At 32.5% G+C, this 26822-nt stretch overlaps 2 protein-coding genes and 1 long non-coding RNA gene across 3 annotated transcripts; 2 read left to right on the top strand and 1 right to left on the bottom strand.

Annotated features, from left to right (window-relative positions):
- Positions 1-4527: 4527 nt before the first annotated feature.
- On the top strand, positions 4528-6122 carry LOC7458829 (uncharacterized). The gene is made up of 4 exons (XM_002326045.4): positions 4528-4696; positions 5169-5291; positions 5416-5586; positions 5827-6122. Exons 1-4 carry the CDS (start codon positions 4619-4621, stop codon positions 5923-5925), a joined length of 471 nt encoding a protein of 156 aa, XP_002326081.3. The 5' UTR covers positions 4528-4618; the 3' UTR covers positions 5926-6122.
- Positions 6123-14313: 8191 nt separating this feature from the next.
- On the top strand, positions 14314-20584 carry LOC7498132 (protein TIC110, chloroplastic). The gene is made up of 15 exons (XM_024591446.2): positions 14314-14916; positions 15236-15295; positions 15414-15537; positions 15654-15722; positions 15840-15938; positions 16152-16218; positions 16754-16818; positions 16902-16996; positions 17201-17328; positions 17423-17523; positions 17656-17872; positions 18011-18165; positions 18838-18963; positions 19064-20050; positions 20138-20584. The coding sequence occupies exons 1-15, from the start codon at positions 14420-14422 to the stop codon at positions 20378-20380; spliced, it is 3033 nt and encodes a 1010-aa protein (XP_024447214.2). The 5' UTR covers positions 14314-14419; the 3' UTR covers positions 20381-20584.
- A 4091-nt stretch (positions 20585-24675) lies between these two features.
- Positions 24676-25669, bottom strand: LOC127904812 (uncharacterized). Its single transcript, XR_008058249.1, has 3 exons — positions 25243-25669; positions 25040-25159; positions 24676-24961 (listed from the first exon to the last, which is right to left on the bottom strand). It is a non-coding gene; the product is annotated as an uncharacterized LOC127904812 (long non-coding RNA).
- Positions 25670-26822: the final 1153 nt, after the last annotated feature.

Here is a 26822-nt window from a genome sequence, read left to right on the forward strand (position 1 = left end):
ATGACTTTTTGGTTCTTTCACTCCACCAAAACAACAAGGTTTAGGGAGTATACATACCCCCTAAACCACCTAGGTAAAAGATTCACTTTTTCTTACTCTTAAAACATATATATTTTAATCCTTAGATCATTAATCATACAAAAATAAGAACAAACACTCTTGTTCTTGGGATTTAAAGCTTTTTCTTTCATTTATTATCATTCTCATTTTAAAGTTATTGACTTTATCATTGAAGGGTCCTTAAATCCTACTAATAGAAACTGTTTTGCAGGTAACAAGATATTTACCATCGATTTTGTACTTCTTGGACTAAAAAGAAGAAATATCGATATGAACATTTGATTAACCATCCGAACACCAAATAACCTGATTCATGAGCATATTGGATTTTAAAACATCATCAACTCTTAAGTATGATTATGAGGAAATTGATTTATTCACCTATATTCTCATCGAGGAGAACACTCTATTTGTTATTCGATAAGGAGATTCTAAAATGGTTGGAGGCTTGCCCCTTAATAAAAAAAAATCTATACATTTCATTATTACTAAATATCATATCTTATAGTAAAATGATGTAATGAAAAAAAAATATTATGATTTGAACTCAAATAAGCTTTGATATTGATTATGATGTGTATCAATAATCATTTGATCCAAAAATTTAACTATCATCTATCCATTATGTATATAGCAAAATTTACAAAACTCTAAAATGTTTCATGCATTGATAGAAAAGCAATTAATATCATTATTATTAAATTCATTCTTTATCTGCTGATCCGAAACTTGATCCATGTCTGATTTCAAATTAAACTAGATAAGAGTTAATTTAATAAGACTTAGTTGAGCTGGTAAGTCATTTGACGATCTGATCGATAATGTCAAAAACTGATTTGACTTTAAAAAAAGTCTGAACGACATTAATTTTTTAACCTCTTTAAAATTACAAAACTTGGATGTTTTGGATTGATCCAAAATAATCTAGATTAATCTATTTAACTCATGATTTAGATATTAAACTGAATCATAAATTAGAGAGAGTTTAATAATTTTAATTAAAATATATAAAAAAAAACTCCAAGCTAGATGACCAGGACCATAAAGCCCTGTAAAGAAATAGAGTTAAGGTTGCAGAGGACAAATTAAGAACAGGGCTAAACGCGTCTGAATGATATTGTTTGGTTGTGATGATTATTGGGCACTCATGTGAATTGATGAAGTATTGATTTGTCCATGCTTGAATGCTGACAAAGCTCTAAAGCAAACCCAGCTGCCAGTTGACACATGACCTGCAAATGACTATCGCAAACAAAATCATACTAAAAAAACTATGCTAAAAAATTGATGCTTCAGATTGTATCAATTATTTTGAAAAGATGGATTTCAAAGTATGGACAATAAAATAATTAATTTCATAAAAAGGGGTTAATTACGTTAAGAAGCAAGAGTCAAGACAGTAATCTAGAGTTCAACTATATGCATATTTTACTGAACTTCAAAAGTTTAAATCATCCTAGTGAAGTTAATTATATTGTACTTAATTTTTTATTTAATAAAATAATAAAAATAATAAAATTCAAATTTATTATAATATTATAAAGAATCATTTTAATTCAAAAAATAATATTACTAGGCAAGGTATAATTTAAATAATAGTCTATATTGATCAACCAAAATAATTAATTTGATTTGTTCTATGACTGGCACAAGCTTCCAAGTAATTGTTGTACAAATTAATTTGAATTGTTCTGAATTAATTAAAACAAAGGATATTATTTTAAATTTTTAAAATTAAAATAATAATATTTTGAAAAAATAAATTTAAAAAGTGAAATAAAATTTTGATTAAAACGATCAATCAAAAATTAACTTGTTAGGTCGACCAAATCAAATAAAATTAACTTTAAATTGAATTATTACTTAAAAAAAAAAACTATAATTTGAACCAGGATTAAATCAATCATATTTCTCAGTAAGGTTTAATAACCGTAACTCAAACTAGTGTATTTGTCATGAGAAATTTCTCTCTGTCAATGAACCTGTAATGTGGAAATTGCACTCGAAGGTTATATCATGTATGCGTATCATAAAATATTTCAAGATGCATGATTGTAAATGCATGGCATGGAGTTCATGGACTCACATCATACCCTTCAAATTATTTGGAACAGGGTGAGTTGAGAATTTCCTACAATCTCCTCAAGTTATGGAGTGCTATTTCCCTTCCAGTTCTTGAAAAAACGACTTAATTTAATTTCTTATATAGCACTACGTATTACACAAATATTATTATCCACCACATGCATACATGTATCCTTTTAATGAGTGTATATATGCATCACAATATATATATATATATATATATATATATATATATATATATATAATTAATTGATTTAAGAATTGAAAACACACACACGTATATACGGCACCGGCCAATGCCATAATAAATTCAAGTACATCAATGATGTGAATTTTCACTTTGGTCTTGGAATTCGATCAATGATTTTTCAACTGCAGGCTGTATTTTTGGCCCATAGAAGTACAATATACTATGGCAATTTTTTCCTCTTAATTTTGAATAAAGACAGTAATTTCCCATATGATTATTCTCGAGATAAATTAAGTTGGTTCAAAAATATCTTAAATATTAAAACAAAATGTATAGCATTATTAATTAAAATTAATATTGTCATCTCATAGAATTGTCCATGATGCGTACAGACAATAATCGAGCACAAAAAACCCTAGAACAACATCCTATCATATATTCACCCAAACAAATAATTCATAAATTTTCATATTTTTTTATGGCTAATAATTAATTGATACAACATCAAGAGATTATTTTCCCAGCTAATATAGTTGATACTATATTCAACAATAATTTCTGTTTTTTGCCTGTGCTGAAAAAGATGGGAGCATGTCATATATAGGACAGCACACAGTATACAGTGATATCAAAATCTTTTTATGTTTCCATATGGAGGAATGAAGGCATATGTGCATTTCCATGCCTTGATTTCCATCCGAACCCGAAAGGTTCAAATTTTTTTGGAGTGATAGGAAGGTAGCCAAGAGTGGAGACAGATCAGAGAGAATTATCCTTCCCGTGAGGAAAGCTTGGAGGCATTCACAAAACACAACTGGAACATGCTTTGACGCTTCATTTTTGCTACTTTCGATGGTGTTCGATCACGAGTAGATTCCTTCCTCTCACGTTAACCCCACCACATTACCACTCAAAATCTTTCTCTGTAGTGTATATATATATATATTTTTGATGAGCAATAAATTAAGCCAGGAAATGCCAGAACCAACAAACCAAAGCTACAGGAACAACAAAAACAAGAGCAAAAGCATAGCCCAAGAAATGTATGGTATCCAATCTCCATGCGAAACATCTCTTCCATTCCTTTAATTTTCTATGCCTCCTAAATTGTCCCACTCATGATCATCTAACAAATTATAATCATATATACCTCATATATGTATGATTGTGTGTGTAGATCTTCTCTATACATGTTACATATGTTCTATGTCTTATATATTGAACCATCAAGCTTTTGCTAGCCCCAACTTTTCATGTAAAGACAGAATCTACTTCCGTAGTTGTTTTGGATATTGAATCAGATTGTGAATAGTGAAGATGATAATTACTTACCATGACGAACAAATTACGATGGATATCCTTGAAGGCTTGTATACAACGTCGGCGCCATGGATGATCATAGATTGGTTTAAATGGCTATGTGTAATGAGGAATTATTTTTAATTAGACAGGGAGAATAATAAGATAAACTCCATATTGTACCTTAAAGACTCTAGAATTTTACATCCTGTGTTCGGTTACCCTCTAAGAATAAAAATGACAAAGACGAAAACATGTTTGGTTTGAAAAATAAAAAATAAAAAATAAATTCATTTTTAGGATAATTTTAAAGTAAATTTATATTCTTTCACAAGATATGAGATGTAAGAAAACATAGATTTTTTTTATTTCAATCGTTATTGTCTATTCTATTTTAAAACAGTAACCAAACTCTATTTCAATATATGATGTTGTAAGAACATGTGTGATGTGATGCTTCAAGAAGGAAAAATATGATGCATCATATAATTATACATAAGTGAGACATGATTAAAATGAAAGTTGATTCCAAAATATATGAAAATTGAAAGCATTCAAAGAATGATTAATCAATGAGTGGTGGGCCAATTTGCAGAGCATGGGCAAGATAAAAAAATGTACATAAGGATGATCCTCCAATGCATACATATGGAAGAGAATTGATCGTTAATATTAAAAATGAAGAGGAAATGGTGGGTTTAAAGTTATAATAACATGGTGTTGGCTCCATGAGATACAGTTGATGTTAAGAGAAACAAACTACTAACCTAATTTATAATGTCCAGGACTCTCATATATACAACAAATTTCAAGTTTTATTTATTTATTTATTTATTTTAGTTCATAGCATAGCATGTAAAAAAAAACTCCAAGATTACAATTTGGGTTAGCACAATTATTTATTGCGATAAAACTCTGCTTATTTTCCTATTTAAGAAGCCAGTCAGCCACACAAATTTTGAAGGGGGAGAGAGAGAGGGGTTCATGTTTTCTAGGGAGCAAGAAAGAGAAGCCATGTTTAAGAAGCTTCAACTTCTTCGTTCCATCACCAACTCTCATGCGGTAGTACTACTCTCATGATTTCTTTTACCTACAACAAGTTCTCCTTGGCTTCCTTTGCATGTCCTTTATCTTTGACTTGCTCAAAAGCTTAAAGCTTATACAATATCATCATTATAACCATCTTCTTCTTCTTCTTCTTCTTCTTATCAATTTCTGTTTTTTCCTTATTGTTATCATGATCATATGGTAGAACCGTGTGTTACAATTACTTTAAGCTTTCCTATAATCAAATATACATGCTTCTGCTTTTCTATGATCCTTTGTATAATCAAATAAGCTTTCTAATATATATATTCTGGTATATATATCACTTACAAAACCCACCTTTTTTAACATCCAAATCTCTACTTGACTTTCATTTTTTGAATCATGATAATTCAACAAGCTTCGTTTTAATTTTTTTTATGGTACTTTTGATTACAAATATTGTATGATTCTATATCATTAATTATCCATCTTGTTATATGAGCAGCACGACAAAGCCTCTGTCATATTAGATGCATCAAAGTACATAAAAGACTTGAAGCAAAGGGTAGAAAGATTGAATCAAGACATTGCTACAGCTGCAAGCTTTACTGGCGAGAATTTTCCTACGGTATGCTATAGAATTCACCAATAATCTTATGTATGAAGAAATTGTTTGAATGGGATGTGGTCCTTTGCGATTTCTTTCTGGGAAACAGTGTTGTGACTTGGGTTCTCTCTTTAAACATCGACAGATTAGAGTAGAAGAACAAGAGGATGATTTTCTGATTAAGGTATTCACCACAAGGAATTGCCAGGGATTACTTGTATTCATACTGGAAGCTTTTGAAGAGCTCAGCCTTGAGGTTCTCCAAGCTAGGGTTTCTACTTCAGACAGTTTCATTTTAGAAGCTATTGCTACAAGAGTAAGAGGACAAGTAGAGATTTTTTCTGCTAAACATTTTTATGCACAAGCATATATTCTCGTGCCCTATCCTCTCACATATGGTGTGTGCAAACATACAGTGATTGCATGTAAAGTTTCTTATGTGTATATAGTCAATGAACTGTAGCTCAATTAATTAGAGGTCTCCAATTCGAGCTTCTGTAAAATATTTATGAGGTCATGAAGCCAAGGATCACTAATAAATTTGCTGATGTTACAGGAGAATAAAGAAGCTGGTGACCATATCGATGCTCAAGTGGTTGAACAAGTAGTATTGCAAGGGATACAAAAATGGATTGAAGTTAGTGAGCAAGAATGAAGCAAAGCAATTGCTAGCTAGTAGCCAACATAGGTTGCTTCCTTCATCACATGTGAATCAATGATTTTTCATATGCTGTACAGAAAATCCAAAGACTGGGCATGCCATATCGATCATGTATATGTGCATCATGTGAGTCAATCTGTTTTTATGTACAATGAGAAACAAATGGCAACAAAATGTTTTGATTTCTTCTAGTTTTTTTTTTTATTATTATTTGGCATTTCTCCTTCAAGTAGCTAGTGATCATCAAAATCTTAAGTGAGTTTCTGTTTATGTAATTTGAAGGCAATTAAGAGAGTGTTTATACTTGGTGTAAAACCATTCTCTAGCTAGAACTTTCTCTACTTGATTCAGCCATGGATGCTTCCTCTCACGGATCAGCCGCAGTACAAGATGACCTATGGTGACGTACGACAGATTCATCGCTCTAAAGGCATGACCACAGAGAACAACAAAATCATGCATCGTGTTGTACATAGTTAATTTGAAAATCTAAAAGGTAAGAGTTGGACATGGAAAATTTACCTTCCTTGAAATGGAATTCCAAAAAATTAATATAAAATAAATACAGGGAAACTTAATAAGATCTCCTCCATCTATTAGGTGTGTTTCAATTTGGTCCCTCTCCTCTTGATTTCACTAGTTTCTCGGCTTATCAAAATTGGGCTAATTTATTTTCCCCTGCATTAGTTAGATATTTATTTGTCTCATTAACTCATTAGTTCATATCCATAATTGATGAGATATATAAAATTATCAATCCTCTCCACAGGTGGCCCCTACAGTTAATAAAACAGAATATTTTTAAGTAATGTAAATATAAAATATAAATTACAAAATATTCGGTTGTTTGTTAATATTTTGGATAAAAAATTTAAGAGATTTTCTTTTATTATTATTATTTTTTTGTAACAGAGATCTTCTTGTATTTAAAAAGGAAATTTCTTCATATTTTTCTATCACTATTTTTTCATATATTAGAGTGATTGGATTTGGGATCCACCTCAAATGAACCAAACAAAGTTGATTTTAATGGAAACATATGAAAATAAAAGTACTGATATTATGATATAACATGAAATTTTAATTCAAATTTTCATAATATTTAGGAAAATAATTTACAAAAAACAAGACTTTTTGTTAATATACAGAGAACATTCATTATTAAAATAAAATATTGAATAAAGGAAACTTCATTCTTGACTTCTACTCTTGAATTTGGCCTTGGAAAAAATTATTCTTCCATCTCCTTCTTTTTTTATCTTAACATAAATATATTCCATTATACACTTAGCTTAGAAATCTAGTTAACAAAATATATATTACAAGAATAATGAAACTCAAATGCTTACAACTATGAAGGCAAACACATTTGATTTAAGCATGTTTACAACTATAATTTATAAGACAATTATTATTTGACAATGAAGCTAGAGTATAATTCATAAACACATGATAATATGAGAGGGGTAGGTAAAGGGGACCTACTTGAAGAGGAATGTGTGCATATAAGTCTGAGCACTTCTAATTTAGGCTTTGTTTGTTTCAAGAAAACTACTTTTTAAAAAGTAATTTTCAAACTTTCTCATGTTTGGTGAGCTCTTGGAAACTATTTTCTTCTAATAAAAACGAAAACAATCATTTTCCACAAGGAAAGTATTTTTTTCTTTCTAATTTTGAAAACATTTTCCTTGTCTTTACACGTATAATACCTTACACAAATCTCACTTTTTTTCCTTCATATAACAAAAAATACTCAAATATCTAACTCTCAAGTAATACCATTAACTAATTTGGTTTTTTTTATTAATTTAAAAAAACTATTTTGAGGTTTTTAAAAATAAGATTTACTTAAAAAAATATTTAACAATGTTATATGTTGATAATATTATATTTAAAATATTTATATCATATGTATATTTATATTTTATAAAATAAGCTATATATATAAATATATGATATTATAAATTATTTTCCCATATAATTATACATTTTATATCTCATTCTTTTATCGTAAGTGGTCGAATAGTTACATTCAATATTATATATATATATATATATTAGATAAACTTGAAAAAAAAATTAAAAACATCTATAAGTTATTTTTCATGTTATAGCCAAACACTAGAAACTGTTTTTTTACTTATTTTCTATAACACTGTCAAATATTGAAAAATAATCTACTTTTCAAGAATTTACTTTCCAAAATACATTATTTTTTAGCAAACAAATAAGATCATAATGGAACAAATATAAAAGGGTAGACACAACATAGTTTGAAGCAAATAAATCTTGATCCAACATCATGATCATCCATTTCTTTCAGTTTTATATGTTTTCTCTATAGTAAAAATATATATAACCTAATTTTTTAACCATTAATTATTGGGCAAAAAGTCTTTCTAATCTCTTTGTAAGATGCAAAAAAGTATATCTATTAACATTCCATGGCGACAATGATTGCGCGTTGTCATAATAGGGCTCTTAGGAACGAAACGACGACGAAATTGATGTGTGACGCAATAAACTATTTAACAAATCTATTTTAATGTAGCTTTCATTTTGATTTAAAAACGTAAAATCAATGTCGACATGCTATTTAGATTAAAAATTCCAGGATTTAACTAAACAAATTGTCGGTGATATTTAACCTTTTCTTTTCGGTTTTTTATGATATTCTTGAACTAACCTTTACAGTAGAAATAATACACCGTATACCTTAACTGAATTAATATATAAAAAATAAAATAAATATTTTATATTTTTTTTTCATGTAAAATCAAATCAAATCTTACCCAACTTTTAACAAGATAGATCAAATAATGAGTTCATTCGTCATGTCAACACCCATTCTAGTTCAACACACAAAACTCAGCTCGTAGTACGTAGTTACCAATCAATAGGTTGTCAGCAACGCTGGGTTTTATAAGAATGCTTTAAGACCGCACAAAAAGATAGCTACAGACCAGAACAAAAACTCATGAAGACATAAACTCCAAACATTTGTCATTTACACGTTTAAAACTGTTTCTGCATGGCACTTACAAGTTACAACAGGCTTTGAGCCAACATCAAATGTGCTACAGGTCAATAAGACACCAAAACTGCCAAGAATCATACCCCCTATGTCTCTTTCTCCTTTGTTAATTTAGACCGGAAAGTTTCTTCTTATACGTACCGCCGACTCCATATATATCTGTCCATATCGGGGACAAGTTGAACTGAGCAACCACCAGCCACTTTGACATGCAAGAAGTTTGCAGGGCGATTCACTGTACTGGGCGATCTCCGATCATAAGACAGTGCTACGGTGTCAATGTTTAATCATCTGAACAATTTAACTCAGCATCACAAACATTATGGATGACAATGGCTATCTATTATTATTATTTTTTTATATATTCATTATTTTTTAATATTTATATTTTATTTATTAATCAGGTTTTATGTATCCATTATTCACACACACACACACACATCCAAAAAACCTATTGATTCGGATCGATATCTATAAGGTTTCAATTAAATTGTTATCCGTACATCTTTGGTATTACCCTGGTATTTCGATGAGCAGTCAGAAAGAAGCATATCATATTCGTAAGGTTCGTGCTCGAGCAACTTTGTAAATGGTTTGTTAATATCATTGGCGAGAACCGATCGCCATGGTAGAGACAGGGAAACAGAAGCTCTGGCATCACAGATAATTCGCCTGGTTAGTCCTCAGACAAAAAACAAATCAGGTGGTGAGAATCTAGCAAAAAAAAAAGCACGAGTTCAGATGAGAAGTCCTTTACCGCTTTACTGATTTATGGCTATTGCAATGCTTTTACTGATTTGAAAATTCTCTTTCCAGACTTTCCAAGCATTCCTAACTTCATCCAATTGTGCATGAACGCTTGTGTACTTGTGCAAATTCTCAACCCATTCCTTCCAGAGAGGCCTGCGGGGACCAAGAATTTTGAAACTTGAGGTAGCATACATTAGTATAGAACTCATTCACAGCATTGAGAATTCTTCTGATTCGACCATTCTCTCCATTTCAGGCCTTTTTCCTTCACCGGAATTTTGTATCAATGGAAAATCATTGCCCCTCGAAATCAATACTTCAGTTGGAGCAAGGGGTAGGATAATCCGTGAGAACTTTGACAGTGACAACATTATGAGATCTCTTGGAAATATCTCCCGCTTTACAGCCACAGCTGTCCCGAGCATTTTGCAGATAACAATTATGTTATAGAATATGTGAAACATCAGTGAATGTCGAGAGATAACAATAAGCTTTGTTTTCTTAAATTTCCTCTTCAACGAAGAAGCAGAGATGTTATAGGTGTAAAAATTTCAAGAAAGCATGGAATCAACCATTCTGTATTGTATACATTAGAAAAATAAAAATGCTAGGATGGACAAGAAAAGGATAAGGTCTGAATGGTTGTGTGCATTAATAAGATAGATAACAGTCCCTGAACGATATTGCAAATCAGATTCAACTCTATAGTGTATCAATCTGGTATGAAACACTGAGATGAAATGCTCCATGTTAAGTAATGGTGAATTATGAAATTGAGATGAGCATAATGGGTTCCTTGGGGGTTTCCTGGAATTTCTTCAAGTACAGCTAAGCTCAACCAAGCTTCAAAATCTGAAACTAGATGACATAAGCACCTGTTCTGGCAGTCTCATCAGGTTCATGTAGCCATCTTGAAGAGCTATATTCGAGCTTTTCGGTCCTTCAAAATATCCCCATTCAGATAAAAAAAAAATGCTGGATTTCATAAAGTTCTGGCTCAGTTTCACATGATCCAATGAACTCATTCCATCAATTCCCAAATTTTCTTCATCGTCACTTTCACCACTTTCCTCGGATCCAGAAGCTGATGTTCCACCAGATAATCTTGCTCACTTTGACACGCGGCCATTTTTTGCAGGGAATTTTCTCTGATACTCGGACCTTAGTACTGTATAATAATGAAAAGCATGGTCTCCCTACAAATTGCATTCGAATCACAACCGCAATTAACAACATAAAAAATGAACTCAGGCATAATTTATATGGACGATACTATCTTGATCTTAGGCTCTTCTGAACTGCATGGCAATATTTACATGCAATGAAATGACAGAAAAGAATGTTTCAACATGCTCTGAGAAGAGGGTATAAATCTTCCGAATCAATCACACCAATAATCACAGTTGTCTCCCGCACAGCAATTCGTAACCTCGAACACCATCCAAAATCGTAAAACACCATATGAAAGAACCATACCATGTATGATTGCTATGCCAACATTTCCATGCACACTACAGGAAGCAAAATAAATAGCAAAGCTAGCCAACAAAGTGGTGTCTAGAGTACTGAAACTCCCACACGAAGTTCTTTAGAAGAAAGTGATTCAAATGTGTGCCAGCAAGAGAAATTTCATCAACTAACAAGAAGGAATCATAAGAGCCACGAGAAAGAGAGATGAAATCAAAGATAATGAATGATACACACCTCAAAGACCTTCGATATGCCATCGAAGTCTGATATGTTGGAAATATTTTTTCCCTTCTCCCTTTCCTTCTCTCTTTTCATATCTTCTCTATCCCTAAACATCTTATCTCCTCTTTTCTCTCTTTATAATAACCATCTCTCCTTTTCTTTTCTCCTTCAAAACATCATCTAAACAATAGAAAAATAAAAATAATAGACTGAAAACCCACATAATTAATTAAACCACTACCATCATATCATCCTTTTTCAACAACAACATACTAGATTTATCGCTTTTCCCTCTCGAATCATCACAAGACCTGACCCTCCAACTTTCCTCTTTAATAAACCATTTTTGCAGGGAAAGAGAGAAACAAGACCCTAAAAATGTAAGAAACAACTCGTTTTTTAACTTTCATAGAAGCAAGCATATTTTGTGTCAATTCCATGACATAATATAAAACCTCCAATTTGCCTTTACTTGTGTCATTGTTGTTAGATTGCCTATGTAAGATTTATTCTAATTTCACCACACTTAATTGTGTCTCGACAAATTCACCGGTATTAGTGGCGAGTTTCTTTTTTATTTCTCTAACTCAAAGAGCTTATATTTTCTTTTATCTCTGGTATAATAATTTATATGGGCTACTTCTAATAGATTTCTCACTTTAATACAATGTATAGCAGATTAATTTGGTACATATGATAGTGAAAATGAAGGATTGTATACCTATGATTAAGATGGTGGTTTTTGAAGTGGCTATTGGTGGTGGTTTAATCGATGGTGTTGATTTTAGTCAAATACTTTCTCCCTTAGAATCACCTGCAAATGATTTGGAAACCAATTATTCGTGCAGTTTAGATATTGCATATCCCTAAGTTTTGATTTAGGATCGAAGATTATGGTTTCTGGATTATGATTTGGGAAAACAATGGAAGTAAAGAGAAGAAAATACTTAAATTATAAGGATAATTTGGATATTAAATCAATTATAATGATATTTTTATTATATTTTTTATTTTTTTCATTAACTTTGCTAATGCTTGACTCAATATGTAAATTATTATTAAATATATAAATAGAAAGATATAAAATATAATTTACAAAGAAATAATGGCAAAGAATTACCACACTTATCGGGTAGGTCAAATTAATTTTTTTAATATAAAAAAATATCAAGGTATTATTACTAACAAGTTTTCTAGGAGAAAAGAATTTAAATTGTGTGAGAATTGACTTGGTCAACTTGACGGATCTAAAAACAACTTGAAAAATCATTAAAAATAAAGTTTGACTAAAAATAATTTAAGAAGACATGCTTTTGAAAAAAATATTTAGATAGAAACATATTAGATCGACCCAATTCAACTTGGGTCAACCTGTCAAATCCATGACCTAGATCATAAGAGTAGGATAACTCTAAAGAAAACAAATCAAAACCAAATATAAAACCTAGCTAATTCCCGATTAAACCAATGTTAAAGGATAAAATTAAAAAAAATCAATTAAAAAAAAGACCAAAAAACAAACAATTCGCAACTCAATTAATTTGTTAAATCTACAATTCGGGTCATGTAACTAAAATAACTCCTTAGAAAGCAAATCAAAACAAATAATGAAACTTAATTTACAATCAATCCAGTGTTGAAAGATGAAATTGAAAAACAAATATCAATGAAAAAAAAGGAAAAAATACTCGAGTCAACCCGAATTAACCAGCCAAACCCATGACCTAGATAATGAGACTGAGATAATCTTATAAAAAGAAAAAAGAAAAAAAGAAAAACTAAAATATGAAACCTAATTCCAAATCAACTATATATTGAAAGATGGAATTGATAAAAAATTAAACTAAAAAAAAATTCGAGTTAATTTGCGACTCGAGATAATCAATCCCAATGTTGAATGATAAAATTAAAAAAAAAATAAAAAAATAATTTGAGTTAACTCGAATTAACTCACCTAACCCGTGACCCTGATAATATGACTAGGCTAACTTTATAAAAGGTAAAAAAAATAAAAATTATGAAGTTTAATTCCAAATCAACCAAATTTTGAAGAATGAAATAAAAAAATAACAAAAAAATTTAACTTGAGCTAACCTATCATACTTGTGACCGAGTCATAAGATCAAGATAATCTTATAAAAAAAAAAAAAAATAATTGACCCAAGTCAACTTGGGTGAAACTATTAAACCTGCGACTAAGATCATGAGATTGTGATAACCTCATGAGAAGTAAATCAAAACAAATTATGAAATCTAATTTTTAATTAACTCATTTTTGAAGGCTGAAATTGAAAAAAATTAATTTAAAAATAGGATACAATAAAATGACCTGAGTCTAATCGGGTTAACCTATAAAACACGTGACCATAGTTATAAGATTAGGATAACCTCACATAAAGCAAACTAAATCAAATCATTAAACTTAATTCATAATCAACTCAATATTAAAGGATGAAATTAAAAAAATACTAATTAAAAAAAGAAAAAGAAAAAAAACTCAACTCAACAGGGTTTACCTGCCAAATTTGCAACTCGAGTCGTATGATCAAGATAACCTAATAGAAAATAAATTAAAAAAAATCATGAAGTTTAATTCCCAATAAACCCAATATTAAAATATAAAATTAAAAAAATATTAATTAAAAAAAATTTAAGTTAACCTGTTAAACCCGTATAAACCAAAACAATGTTGGTATTTTTTTTGAAAATTTAATGTATTAAAAAATAACCTACATGTTGAAACTTTTAAAGAAAAAAAACAATCAATTTTCTAAAAGGAAAAGGATTAAGATATATAGTTTTACAAACTTGAAGGACTAAGATATAATTTATATCAAAATTAGGGACTAAATAAACAATTTACTCAGTACTATGCACACAGCTTTATCTTCTTGTTTCCACCCTGCTCGCCCCTCTCTATCCTCCTCCTCCCCCCTCCCCCCTCTTCGTTAAACCCTATAAGCCTCCTTTCTCTCTTCTCAATCTCCAAAACGACGCCGTTAACACCATCAAATGAACCCTTCTCTCCTCGCTTCTTCACCTTCCACTCCTTTCCTCTCCCCAATCCCTCTCAAGCTCACTCCTTCCTCTCTAACCCTCCCTAAACGCCACCGTTTTCTCGTCTCCTTCCCCCGCAGCTCCGCCGCCGAAACCCCCTCCACCGTCACCTTAGAATCAAAACCCGATAATGTTTTTGGAGGAAAGAGAGAGCTAACAGGTATTCAACCTATAGTGAGTAATCTCTCGCCGACGCTAAGATTGGCGAGCTCGGCGATAATCCTAGCTGGAGCTTTAGCTGCTGGGTATGGTTTAGGGACTAAGTTCGGTGGCGGGTCTCGGAATTTGGCACTTGGCGGTGCTGCTGTGGCCGGGGCAGCTGGTGGGGCGGTTGTTTATGCATTGAATTCGGCTGTTCCGGAGGTTGCGGCGATAAATTTGCACAATTATGTTTCTGGGTTTGATGATCCCATTCAAGTTAGTAAAGAGGAGATTGAAGGCATTGCTAAAAAGTTAGTTACCTTTAATTTTATTTTGGCTTGATTGTTAAAGTTTTGATTTTTATTGCTTTTTTGCCAAAAAGTTGGTGCTTTTTAGCAAAACTTTTTTGGTTAATGTTTTGATGTGTTTTTGTGCATGTTGGCTATAGTTAAGATCATGTGTGCAGTGTGATTTTTATTTTTTTTGGTGAATTTGAGTTGAAAGTTGTTTATTTTTGGATTGGTTTATGATTGTATTGGTGTTTTGTGCTTAAGAGACTTGAGTTGTTGTGTGTTTAGCTTTACTTTTTGTTAGTTTTTGAAATTTATTTGTGAATGCTGAATTTTGCAGATATGGTGTGAGCAAGCAAGATGAGGCATTTAATGCGGAGCTTTGTGATTTATACAGTCGGTAGGTTAGAATCGATGTTGAATTTGTTTTTAGTAATTTTTTGTTGAAGAGTTTGCTTTTGGAGCTTGTTTTCATTCTTTGCTAACATTTTGGTTATTTCACCTTGATTTCGGTTTAGGTTTGTGTCCTCTGTCCTTCCTCCTGGGGGTGAAGAGCTTAAAGGGAATGAAGTTGAAACAATCATTAATTTTAAAAATGCTTTGGGCATTGACGACCCAGATGCTGCTAGCATGCATGTGGAGGTATTGTTGTCTTCACTAGATGCATGCATTTGAAAGAATGAGTATGCTAATGGTTGTATGTGAAGTGAATTTGAGAAATGTTTCCTTACACTGCTATTTTGTGTACTGGTTGGTAGCTTGGGAGGCGGATTTTCAGGCAAAGGCTTGAAACCGGGGATCGTGATGGAGATGTAGAGCAGCGTCGGGCAAGTCATTTGTAATTTTGCTTGTTGGAATCTTAATTCTGGATCTGGAGACATTGGTTAGTGAAAATTTTGAATAAAGATATGGAACTTGACCATTATTACTGTTCTCCAGTGCAGGCATTTCAGAAATTGATATATGTTTCAACTCTTGTTTTTGGAGAAGCATCGTCTTTTCTTTTACCTTGGAAACGTGTTTTCAAGGTCACCGATTCTCAGGTATTTTTTTTTATCAACTGTTTCTATTTCTAGCTTATGTGCACTTGTTTTTTGTAGATAACATTTTCAGCTTCTTGCCACCAGTAGCATATCTTCTGTCCTGTTATTTATATTTTGTCAAAAGTTGACATGCATTGAACTTCTAATTGTTTACTTTTTTATATTCATTCTTCCCAGTTTATTGATATTATGTATTCCTCTTGTTTGTCTCAGGTTGAAATTGCTATTCGTGATAATGCCCAGAGGTTGTATTCTTCAAAGCTAAAATCAGTTGGAAAAGGTAAATTTAACATAAATTGTCTGTAATGTTTCTTTTATTTTGTGTTAGCTGATTTCAGTGGTAAGCAATGTTGTGATTAGTGAATACCAAGCTGTTTATATATTGTCAACTTTTATATATCATGGTTTGGTAGGGTTGCCCATTTAACTTTTATCGATCACTGAGGTGTGGTATGTTTGTGCACTGTAATGGGTGATATCCTAAGTCATTGGTTATCAACAATATCTATTTGATTATTTAGCCAATACAACTATCCACTGCTCTAGTTTTTAATTTCAGGGGATTGATATTTCACTTCCTTTTAGATTTTGTTTATAACACTGGCTGGGGTTGGACCATGGGGGAGGAGGGATTGGAATGCTTAGGCACAAATATTTTATTACTCTGTATACAATATTCTTCATTGGCTTTGTTTCGAAAACAAAATGCTTAGATGATCATTCTACTGATAATATGTATCAAGGATGAGTTGAAAATTCCTTTTGCATTTTTTACCCTTTCTAACATGCTTGTGTTTTTTTTCCCTTTCAAATAGATATTGATGTGGAACAGCTTGTTAGCCTTAGACAAGCACAGATTTCTTGTCGACTTTCAGATGAGGTACCTTCTTCTCAACTTCTCATTGGTGGTCTCTGTGTTTTGGTTCATAATTTTTCATACATGGCACGTTGTGTTTGTGACAGCTTGCAGAGGACTTATTTAGGCAGCGCACAAGAAAACTGGCTGAGAAAAATATTTCAGCAGCACTTGATAGACTGAAATCTAGGACAAGAACAGTGTATGATCTTTTCCACTTGTCTTAAATTCCAGCTTATGAATGTCTTTTCAAGATTTTTATTATTTTAATTTGGAAAAGAAAAGACCTGATGTTTGATATGTTAAAGAATCTGTATTGCTTTACTCTTTGGAACTTTTGGTCAACAGTATCATACATGCTAGCTGTTATGTTATTTGCACCATATAATTAATTTAGGTTTTACAGCCAGGATGTTGTGAAAGTTGTGGAAGAGCTTGATAAGATACTGGCATTCAACAACAAGCTTATTTCATTAAAGAACCATGAGGATGCAGCTTCATTTGCCTGCGGAGTTGGTCCAGTTTCTGTATCAGGTTTGGATCCTAGAGGAGCTCTTGCTTTCATGTTTTCAAGGTCAAGTTTTTGACATGTCAGTTTTGAGCTGGTACTAAAGTGTTTGTGCCTTAGGTGGTGAGTATGACAGTGAGAGAAAGATAGATGATTTGAAGCTTCTTTATAGGGCATATGTTACAGATACTTTATCTGGTGGTCGCATGGAAGAACATAAGGTGATGAATGCTGCCTTACACTTTATTGACGTGTGTAAAAGAAATTTGTTCTTATTAGTACTTGATACCTTACCTTTTCATCACGTTCTATGTACATTGCTTATGTCATAACCCTCTTATATTTTTTTGTAGCTTGCTGCATTAAATCAATTGAAGAATATATTTGGCTTAGGTAAAAGGGAGGCAGAATCAATTACGCTTGACATCACTTCAAAGGTATATCGTAAACGGCTTGCACAGGCTGTTTCAAGTGGTGATTTAGAATTTGCTGATAGCAAAGCAGCCTTCCTACAAAATCTCTGTGAGGAGTTGCACTTTGATCCACAAAAAGCCACTGAGATTCATGAAGGTAACTAACATCAATTGATTGCTAACATCAATGTTTTTAAAATGTCATCCTGAGACCCTTTACAAGTATCTAGAAGATTTTTTTTTGCCTGTTCAGATTTTCTAATGCATAGTGGAGCTAATGCTCCTTTATTTCCAGAAATTTACAGGCAAAAGCTTCAGCAGTGTGCAGCTGATGGAGAGTTGAGTGACGAGGATGTTAAAGCGCTGACTCGTTTGAGAGTCATGCTCTGTATTCCCCAGCAAACTATCGATGCAGCTCATTCTGATATCTGTGGCAGTTTATTTGAAAGGGTAAAATCAATTTTTCTATAATATTTCTGGTTACAATATGAAAGTTTTCCTCAAGTCTGTCTCATTGGTTTGTGTTCTATGCCTCTGCTTCTAGAACTAGTCTGTTTCAATTGGTTTCCTTCGCAACAATGCACCTCTATCTAATTCTAGGTGGTTTCAAGTTGAATTAGGATTAAAGAGGTCAATGGGGACTTGGAGACATCCATGCACTATGGGATAGGGCTGTTTTGAACATTATAAAAGCACGTAATCTGTTCAAGAGAACCATGTTTAGGTTTGTCCAAACTGTATTTTAGATTGTGGAGGTCAGCAGGGACTTAGAAGTGTCTATACTTATTTAATGGGGTTGTGTGGAGTGTACAGAGGGCCGTGTTTCTTGTTTTTGACTGTTCTTTAATCTCTCTATGATTTGCTTGCTTTGAGGATTCACATTTTAAAACTGTATGCGTATATCATTAAGGGTAAGGGTCTTCTCGTGCTGACTTCCTGCAGGTGTCCTGACTCTTCTTGCTCAATTATCTTTGATATTTTGGGTATAAATAGAATTTCCCATTTGAATTCAAATTAAGAGATGTTACACTTCTACTTTAGGGTTTAAGTTGCATAATGCTAATTGCTGAATTGTTGCTCAAATTAATCAATTCATTGCTGATGCATGCCATTGTTTTTCAGGTGGTTAAAGATGCAATTGCATCAGGGGTTGATGGCTATGATGCTGATGTTAAGAAGGCTGTAAGAAAGGCTGCTCATGGCTTACGCTTAACACGGGAGGCTGCCATGTCCATTGCTGGCAAAGCGGTGAGTATGCACTTTGACTATCCAGGGTGTATTGTTAATACAGAACATAATCTTAAATTAAACACATTTCCTTTTGCTCAAAAACTCTTCCTTGTTGCAGGTTCGAAGGATTTTCTTAAACTTTGTAAAGCAAGCACGGATGGCTGAAAACCGTACTGAGGGTGCTAAAGCACTAAGGAAATTGATTGCCTTCAATTCATTGGTGGTGACTGAACTGGTGGCTGACATAAAAGGGGAATCTTCTGATACCCCACCAGAAGAGCCTAGTAAGGTGGAAGACAAGAAAATTGAAGAGGATGACGAATGGGATGACGAGGGATGGGAGTCCCTTGAGACACTTAGGAAAATAAGACCGAGTGAGGAGGTTGCTGCAAAGATGGGCAAGCCTGGCCAGGCTGAGATAAATCTTAAAGATGACCTTTCTGAAAGAGAGAGGACTGACCTCTACAAGACATATCTACTTTACTGCCTAACCGGGGAAGTTACCAGAATTCCGTTTGGTGCTCAAATCACCACGAAGAAGGATGATTCAGAATACCTTTTGCTGAATCAGCTTGGTGGAATTTTGGGTTTGACTGTAAAGGAAATTGTGGAAGTCCACAGGAGCCTAGCTGAGCAGGCTTTTAGACAACAAGCTGAGGTCATTTTAGCTGATGGACAATTGACAAAAGCCAGGATAGAGCAGCTCAATGACTTGCAGAAGCAAGTTGGCTTGCCACCCGAGTATGCACAGAAGGTGATAAAGAACATTACAACTACAAAAATGGCAGCTGCTCTTGAAACTGCTATCAATCGAGGGAGGCTCAATATGAAACAGATAAGAGAGCTGAAGGAAGCAAGTATTGACTTCAACAGCATGGTATCTGAAAAGTTGCGAGAAAACCTGTACAAGAAAACTGTTGATGAAATTTTCTCATCTGGCACTGGGGAGTTTGACGAGGAGGAAGTCTATGAGAAAATCCCAGTAGATCTTAACATTAATGTCGAGAAGGCTAAAGGGGTTGTCCATGAGCTTGCACGGAGTAGACTGTCAAACTCACTGATTCAGGCTGTGGGGCTACTAAGGCAGAGAAATCAACAAGGAGTGGTATGTACTTTTTAATTTTCAATTTAAATAATTTTAATAATGCCTAGAGGGGAAGAGGTCTGAGGTCTTTTTTAACCACTTTTGTAGGTTTCCACTCTTAATGACTTGCTGGCTTGTGATAAAGCCGTGCCTTCTGAGACATTGACATGGGAGGTGCCTGAGGAGCTAGCTGATTTGTACACCATCTACATGAAAAATAACCCAGCACCAGAAAAACTGTCCCGTCTGCAGCATCTGCTGGGCATAAGCGATTCAACTGCCACTGCTCTTGGAGAGACGGAAGATAGCATGTTCTCAGTTGGGGCAGAGGAAGAAAAGTTTGTGTTCTAACTTCTTAATATGATGTAATAGTATTTTTGCCCCTTCCCCAAAAAGAGAGAACTTGCCATATTATTTTTAGGAAACAGTTTTCCTAATGCAATAAGATGATGAAGTTTTGGTAGCCCATGAGAGTGCTATAGATATGTTCAGTAAGTATATGAATGTTTGTCATCTTTCATATTTGCTGATGAAATGCTTTCGATATTTGCATCACTCGTTTCACTCGAATCTTTCCAGTTATTCAAGTAGTCTCGAATGGATTGATGATTTAGCTTTCTGCCAATGCCAACAAATCGAATGAAGGTTTGGTTTACACTTGTTTTGAATGTTTGGTTCCTTTCATCCATGTTGATCACTTAGTTATTTTTGTGTGTCTGTCAACGTTGAGATGTTGCTGGTGGGACTGCGCCAAGATGGCAAGACCTTTGTTTGAATTGAATGTTTTCCACGTTTAGCAATACCCCCAGGAGTCAAAAAAGGTACAAACGGGTATTAATTTTCAGTAGGACTCAAAATTGAGATCACTCTTCTTTTTTTGTCAATCGTCAACCTTCGTCGTGTTTTTACCACTGTAAACAGTACACTAGATTTCACACTAATTTTTATTTTATTATATAGTAATTAAAATAGATATGTGCAAGACAAATTATGAAGGATAAAATTATTTTTTTAAGTCCAGTCTCCATTCCTTATTTATTCAATTTCTTTTTGGGGGAAAATATATATATTTTTTTATTAACGTGGTTTTTCTAGTAAAAATTCAAGATAATTAAAATAAATAATCTCAATAATTTAAATAGAAGTGAAAATATAATTATGGAGACAAAACTTCAATTTCCTTATTAATTTCTTTTGAATGAAAATATTTTTTTATTAGTTGCATGTTTTTTAAACAAAAAATTATTATAATTTAAAAAGGGAGTTTCAAATAAAAAAACAGTATCCTTATAATTTTTATGACTATGAAAAAAATCAAAGAATAATTAATTCATGAAAACTACATAAAAAACAACAATATAAAAAATAAAAAATCATTGAGCTCTGATACCCACTAATGTAAATAGAAGCACAAATAAAAAGAAAATAAACAAAGTTTTGGCCGAATATGATGGCACACAAAGAATCCAATTCATAATTTTATTTTTAAGAATAAAAATATAATATATTTTGCCTGTATAAGAGGTATTACAAAATCTTAAATTCATCATAAATCGATCTTTATACGGTAAAAAAATCAAAATTCTAAAATAAAAATAACAAGTAACATAAAATCTAAAATTGATAAAAGATTCAGAAAAATAACAATTAATTAAAACAACATTTCGTGGTCTAATTTGGTTATCTTCCGAGACACACAGGTGCTGCAAATCAGCTAAGCCCCTTGTATATCAATACCTATAGAATCTTGTGAAAAATATTGAGTCTGATCGTACGGTCATATAAAAAATTATAGCCTTCTGATGTCAGACCACTGTTTTGGGATGATCAGACATTTCTTAGGTTTAGTTTAGTTCTGTCTCACGGTCCATGAATAAGTCGGTGAGGCTTTCTTTATAATCTATTTATAGTATATATCTCGTGTAGCTGTTCAAAACCTTCGTACTCTCTTGACCTGCCTCCACTAGATTTGATCACGGCAAGTTTGGATGCTGCTAATAACGATCTGACCTTATAATTTTCTTCTCAAATAAATTAAGGGCTGATAAAATAAAAATGTAAATCAACAAGCAGTCCAAACACAGGCAGCGATGACAGTCTTTCTTCACTAGATGCTACTACTCCTATCACATTTGATAACTCTTATTCCAGGAGCTTGGCAAACAAGAATGGCCTTCTGCACCCGGAAACAACAGCTTTCCAGTGGAGGCTCTACGGGCTGGCTGGTCAAGACATATAGCAACAATGCTGCAACATTCTACGCAGATGTTGCTAGTGTCATGGCGAGCCTTTGTGCTTTTCATTTTTCTGGATTTCATCTATGTGTGTCAAAAATACTTTTTTTTTTTTTATCAAATGTCAAAAATACTTTGTTATAGAAGTATGATAATTAGTCCTTGGCGAAAATTCCAAGTTGCATGTCCGATGGATGAATCGTGCGCATTTAATATCAGTCTAATTAATGTATCTTTTCAGCAATTCATTCTGATCTCTCCAATGTTACTTCACCAATGGATCACTACCACTATCATCATCATCATAAGGCAACTCCAGCCAGAATGGAGGAGAACTTCTGTCGATCTGTTGGAAACAGTACCACATCAATGGGGGATTGGGGAAAGAGAGAGCAAAGCTATGGAAAACAATGAAAAAGCCTATCATCAAATGGCTTCGGCCAATTTGATTTCGATGCAGTTAGCAAAGAAGGCTTAATAGCCCAACACAAGGCAAAGCACAAAAATGTGCTGCACAGGCCTGTCCGAATCTCGATACGGTAGCAGAACCCAAATGGCCCAATGGCTGAAACTAAAAATTCTGAAGCACAACAAACAAAAGATTGGCGGCCTAAGCAAAACATTTGCATAAAGAGAACACACTCGAGTGATGAGACACTGATGAGCCAGTTTGAAGTCAGAAATAGAAACTGCGAGATTATAATTTTTTATTTAAGGGATTCGAGCTTTGATTTGAATCAATTATCTTAGATTAATTATTAATTATATTTCTTTTATTAAAACTCTAATTACGATATGTTGCTAGGCTATAAAAAGTTAAGTTGTGCTGAACATTGATCAAGCAACAAAAAATAATATATCAAACACTTTACATAAATTTTTCTACAACTTTCTCTACGTTCTTGAGTTATCATCACACACATACAACCTCGGGAAAAGTGCAATGGATATGCATTGGAAATTCGAAATTTAAGATACCTATCCATACTCCCTCCTTGGGATAACAAATTCTCTGACTTGATTCTTCAAGAAATTAGATTGTTAGAGTCTCTTAATCAACTTAATCTGTCAAGTAATGTTTTAACTGGTGAAATTTTTTATTTCATTAAAATTTTGACCAACTTGTCTTTGTTTCACCTTTTTCAAAACGAATTCTCTGGTCTTATTCCTTTAGAAATTAAATTGTTAAAGTCTCTTAATCAACTTAACTTGTCAAGTAATGTTTTAACCGGTAGAATCCCTTATTTCATTGAAATTTTGACCAACTTGTCTTTGTTTCACCTTTTTCAAAACGAACTCTCTAGTCCCATCCCTTCTTCTATTGGGAACATGACCATGCTCATTGAGGTAAAACTACATCAAAATAATCTTACTAGTATGATCCCCTTCTTTGTTAGAAATTTAAAAAACCTATTCATACTTTATCTTTTTGGGTAACAAATTCTCTGGTTCCATTCCTCAAGAAATCAGGTTGCTAAAATCTCTTAATAAACTTTCCTTGTCAAGTGACGTTTTAACCGGTGGAATCCCCCTCTTTGTTGGAAATTTGAAAAACCTATCCATACTCTATTTTTTGGTAACAAACTCTCTGGTTCCATTCCTCAAGAAATTAGGTTACTTCAGTCTCTTAATGAACTTGGCTTATCAATTAATGTTTTAACCGATGAAACCTCTAATTCCATTGGAAACTTGACCACCTTATCTTTGTTTTACCTTCATCGAAACCAACTCTCTATTTTCATTCCTCAAGAAATTGGGTTGCTACAATCTCTCAATCAACTTGACTTGTCAAGTAGTATTTTCACTAGTGAAATCCCTAATTCCATTGGAAATTTGAGATACTTATCATTTCTTTATCTTCAGGGTAACAAACTCCGGTGAGATTTCTAATTCCATTGGAAATTTGAAAAACCTATCCATACTTTATCTTTAGGGTAACAAACTCTTTGGTTTCATTCCTCCTCTTTCTATTGGGAACATGAACATGCTCATTGCACTTGCTCTAGGTCAAAATAATTTATCTGGATATGTTCCTTCAGAAATAGGACGACTTAAATCTCTAGTGGAATTAAGCTTCATTGAAAACAAACTTCACGACTCATTACACCTAGAGATGCACAATCTCACCTATTTAAAGATATTGGATTTGTCTAGCAATGAATTCCGGGTCATTTGCCACAAGAGTTATGCCGCAGAGGATTGCTTGAAAAATTTATTGCTAACTCCAATCACTTCACAGGTTCCATCCCGAAAAGCTTGAAAAACTGCACTAGTTTATACTGATTAAGACTTGATTGGAATCAATTAACAGGAAATATTTCTGAGGATTTTGGCATCTATCCACATCTGTATTATGTTGATTTGAGTTACAATAATTTTTATAGTGAGCTTTCTTCGAAATGGGGAGATTTTTGTAACATGACAAGCTTTAAAATCTCAAACAATAATGTTTTGGTGAGATACCACCAGAGCTTGGGAAGGCTACTTGATTACAATTGATTGATTTTTCCTCAAATTACTTAGAAGAAAACACTACGAGTCATCTGCAAGTTCTGGACCGTAATGTTAGGGAGTTTGTAGATTCGATTTCTATCAGTCCACCAAACGACCCTACCTTCAACCACAAATCCGGATCGAGATTTAGATGGGTCGAAGAATCATCTCTATATCTCTCATTCAACCGACTGTTATATTTATCCTGAAAATAAATAAAAAAAGTCAGCAAATTCAAGGAAATACTAACTTAAGAAAAAAAACTGGTTGAAAATCAACATACCAAAAAGTGTCGAGCTTACGTATCCACGAACTGTTGCATCCTTTTTTGGCGGTCATCACTACGCACATGCGTTTCAACAAAAAGCTCCATCGGGCTTGGTTCGCATTCAAGAACCGTAGCCTAGATAAAAATGTTGTCAGTTAAATATATTTATAAAAAACAACAAATAAAATAAAATAGATGTAGTAAAAAATAAATCTTACCATCCGCTTCACATGCAAAATGAATGGAATAGAGCCGCTAGTATGGGTGGTAACAGAATTGTTGACATGCTGATTCTTGTTCTCCCCATCGAATTGTGACTATTGCGTGAAAAGTGTGGACGTCACGTTCTGAATGTATTTCACATACAACCTCTAAGACGTATGGTAGTTTGAAATCCTTCCAAACCATCACGTCATTCAAGTCTGGAAGCTCTCTTTCTTTCGTATATTTTTTGGCTTTCTTTTGCATCTCATACCAAAAATCATTGAACCTATATTGAAAAAATAAATTATCTATTAGTAAATGAAAAATAAATTTTTAATATTTGGAATAAAAAAAATTATCCTGATTTTGATCTTATTTAGTTGCAGCATGATTCTCCCAAACCCTCCTCACAACATTATTATCAGCTTTCTCCCATTCAAATTTTTTCCTGCAGTAAAAATTTGTAAAAGAAAAATTTCAGTAATTTCAATGAAACTAACCAAATTAACATAATATAAAAAATTATTTAAGTTAATACTAACCTTAAACCTTGAAAATCATTCATCGACTAACGAATTTCATTCAAGATGTTTGGAAACCTGGATTCATTAAAACAATGAAATTTCCATCGACGATTTCATTGTCAATGTTATTGTTCTCTCAGCTTCAATGTTTGTAAACCTAAAATTGCATTCCTTAAATGAAATTACTTTTTCAAAAATTATTAACATGTCATTGTGAATGGAAAACAAACTGACATTGAAAGGTCATCCTTCCATAGGGCCTGATACGAGCTCGCACCTTGAGTCGATGTCTGTGCCTCAGGTGCCTATTCTTGATTAGTACCTAATGACTCATGGTTGTCATCATCGTTACTAGAAGAACTAGCAGCGAAGATGACACAAATTAACAAATTAACGGATAAAAAATATTAAACGATTTTTTTTAAAAAAAAACAATCAGCGGCACCTTCACAAAATTTTTAAACCTGCAAATACACAACTTGTATGCCACAAACCATTTGATTTTATTCAATTTCTTCTAACAATTTAGCATAATTCAATTTTATAGAAAATTTTCATTTTCTACGTGATAATATTTTTAATCCTAAATTTACAAAAATATATTCTAAATTTACAAAAATTCAAAATAATAATTAAAATTAACCCTACACATTTAATTTAAATTTAACAACAAAATTGAAATAAAAAAAAACAACTAAAATCCAAAAAAATTATTTCTAAGTGATAATATTTTTAATTCTAAATTTACAAAAAAATATTCTAAATTTAAAAATAATAATTAAAATGAATCCTGCACATTTAATTGAAATTGAACAATAAAATTGAAAAACAAAACAACTAAAATCCAACAAAATAATGCAAAAGGTATTACAATAACAACTAAAACTCAACACAATTATTTCTAAGTGATAATATTTTTAATTCTAAATTTACAAAAAAATTATTCTAATTTTAAAAATATTAAAAGTAATAATTAAAATGAATCCTACACATTTAATTGAAATTGAACAATAAAATTGAAAAACAAAACAACTAAAATTCAACAAAATAATTTCAAAATTATTACAATA

Source organism: Populus trichocarpa, chromosome 19 (genome assembly GCF_000002775.5).
Source record: "Populus trichocarpa isolate Nisqually-1 chromosome 19, P.trichocarpa_v4.1, whole genome shotgun sequence".
NCBI classification, from domain to species: domain Eukaryota; kingdom Viridiplantae; phylum Streptophyta; class Magnoliopsida; order Malpighiales; family Salicaceae; genus Populus; species Populus trichocarpa.

What these genes read in the sequence shown, in the direction of transcription:
- LOC7498132 (XM_024591446.2), top strand. Translation starts at nt 14,420, where the DNA reads ATGAACCCTTCTCTCCTCGCTTCTTCACCTTCCACTCCTTTCCTCTCC. An exon ending in GAGATGTAGAGCAGCGTCGG is followed by an intron (nt 15,723 to 15,839) that starts GCAAGTCATTTG and finishes TCTCCAGTGCAG; the next exon opens with GCATTTCAGAAATTGATATA. An exon ending in AGCCACTGAGATTCATGAAG is followed by an intron (nt 17,873 to 18,010) that starts GTAACTAACATC and finishes CTTTATTTCCAG; the next exon opens with AAATTTACAGGCAAAAGCTT.
- LOC7458829 (XM_002326045.4), top strand. Translation starts at nt 4,619, where the DNA reads ATGTTTTCTAGGGAGCAAGAAAGAGAAGCCATGTTTAAGAAGCTTCAA. An exon ending in CTGGCGAGAATTTTCCTACG is followed by an intron (nt 5,292 to 5,415) that starts GTATGCTATAGA and finishes AAACATCGACAG; the next exon opens with ATTAGAGTAGAAGAACAAGA. An exon ending in TAGAAGCTATTGCTACAAGA is followed by an intron (nt 5,587 to 5,826) that starts GTAAGAGGACAA and finishes CTGATGTTACAG; the next exon opens with GAGAATAAAGAAGCTGGTGA.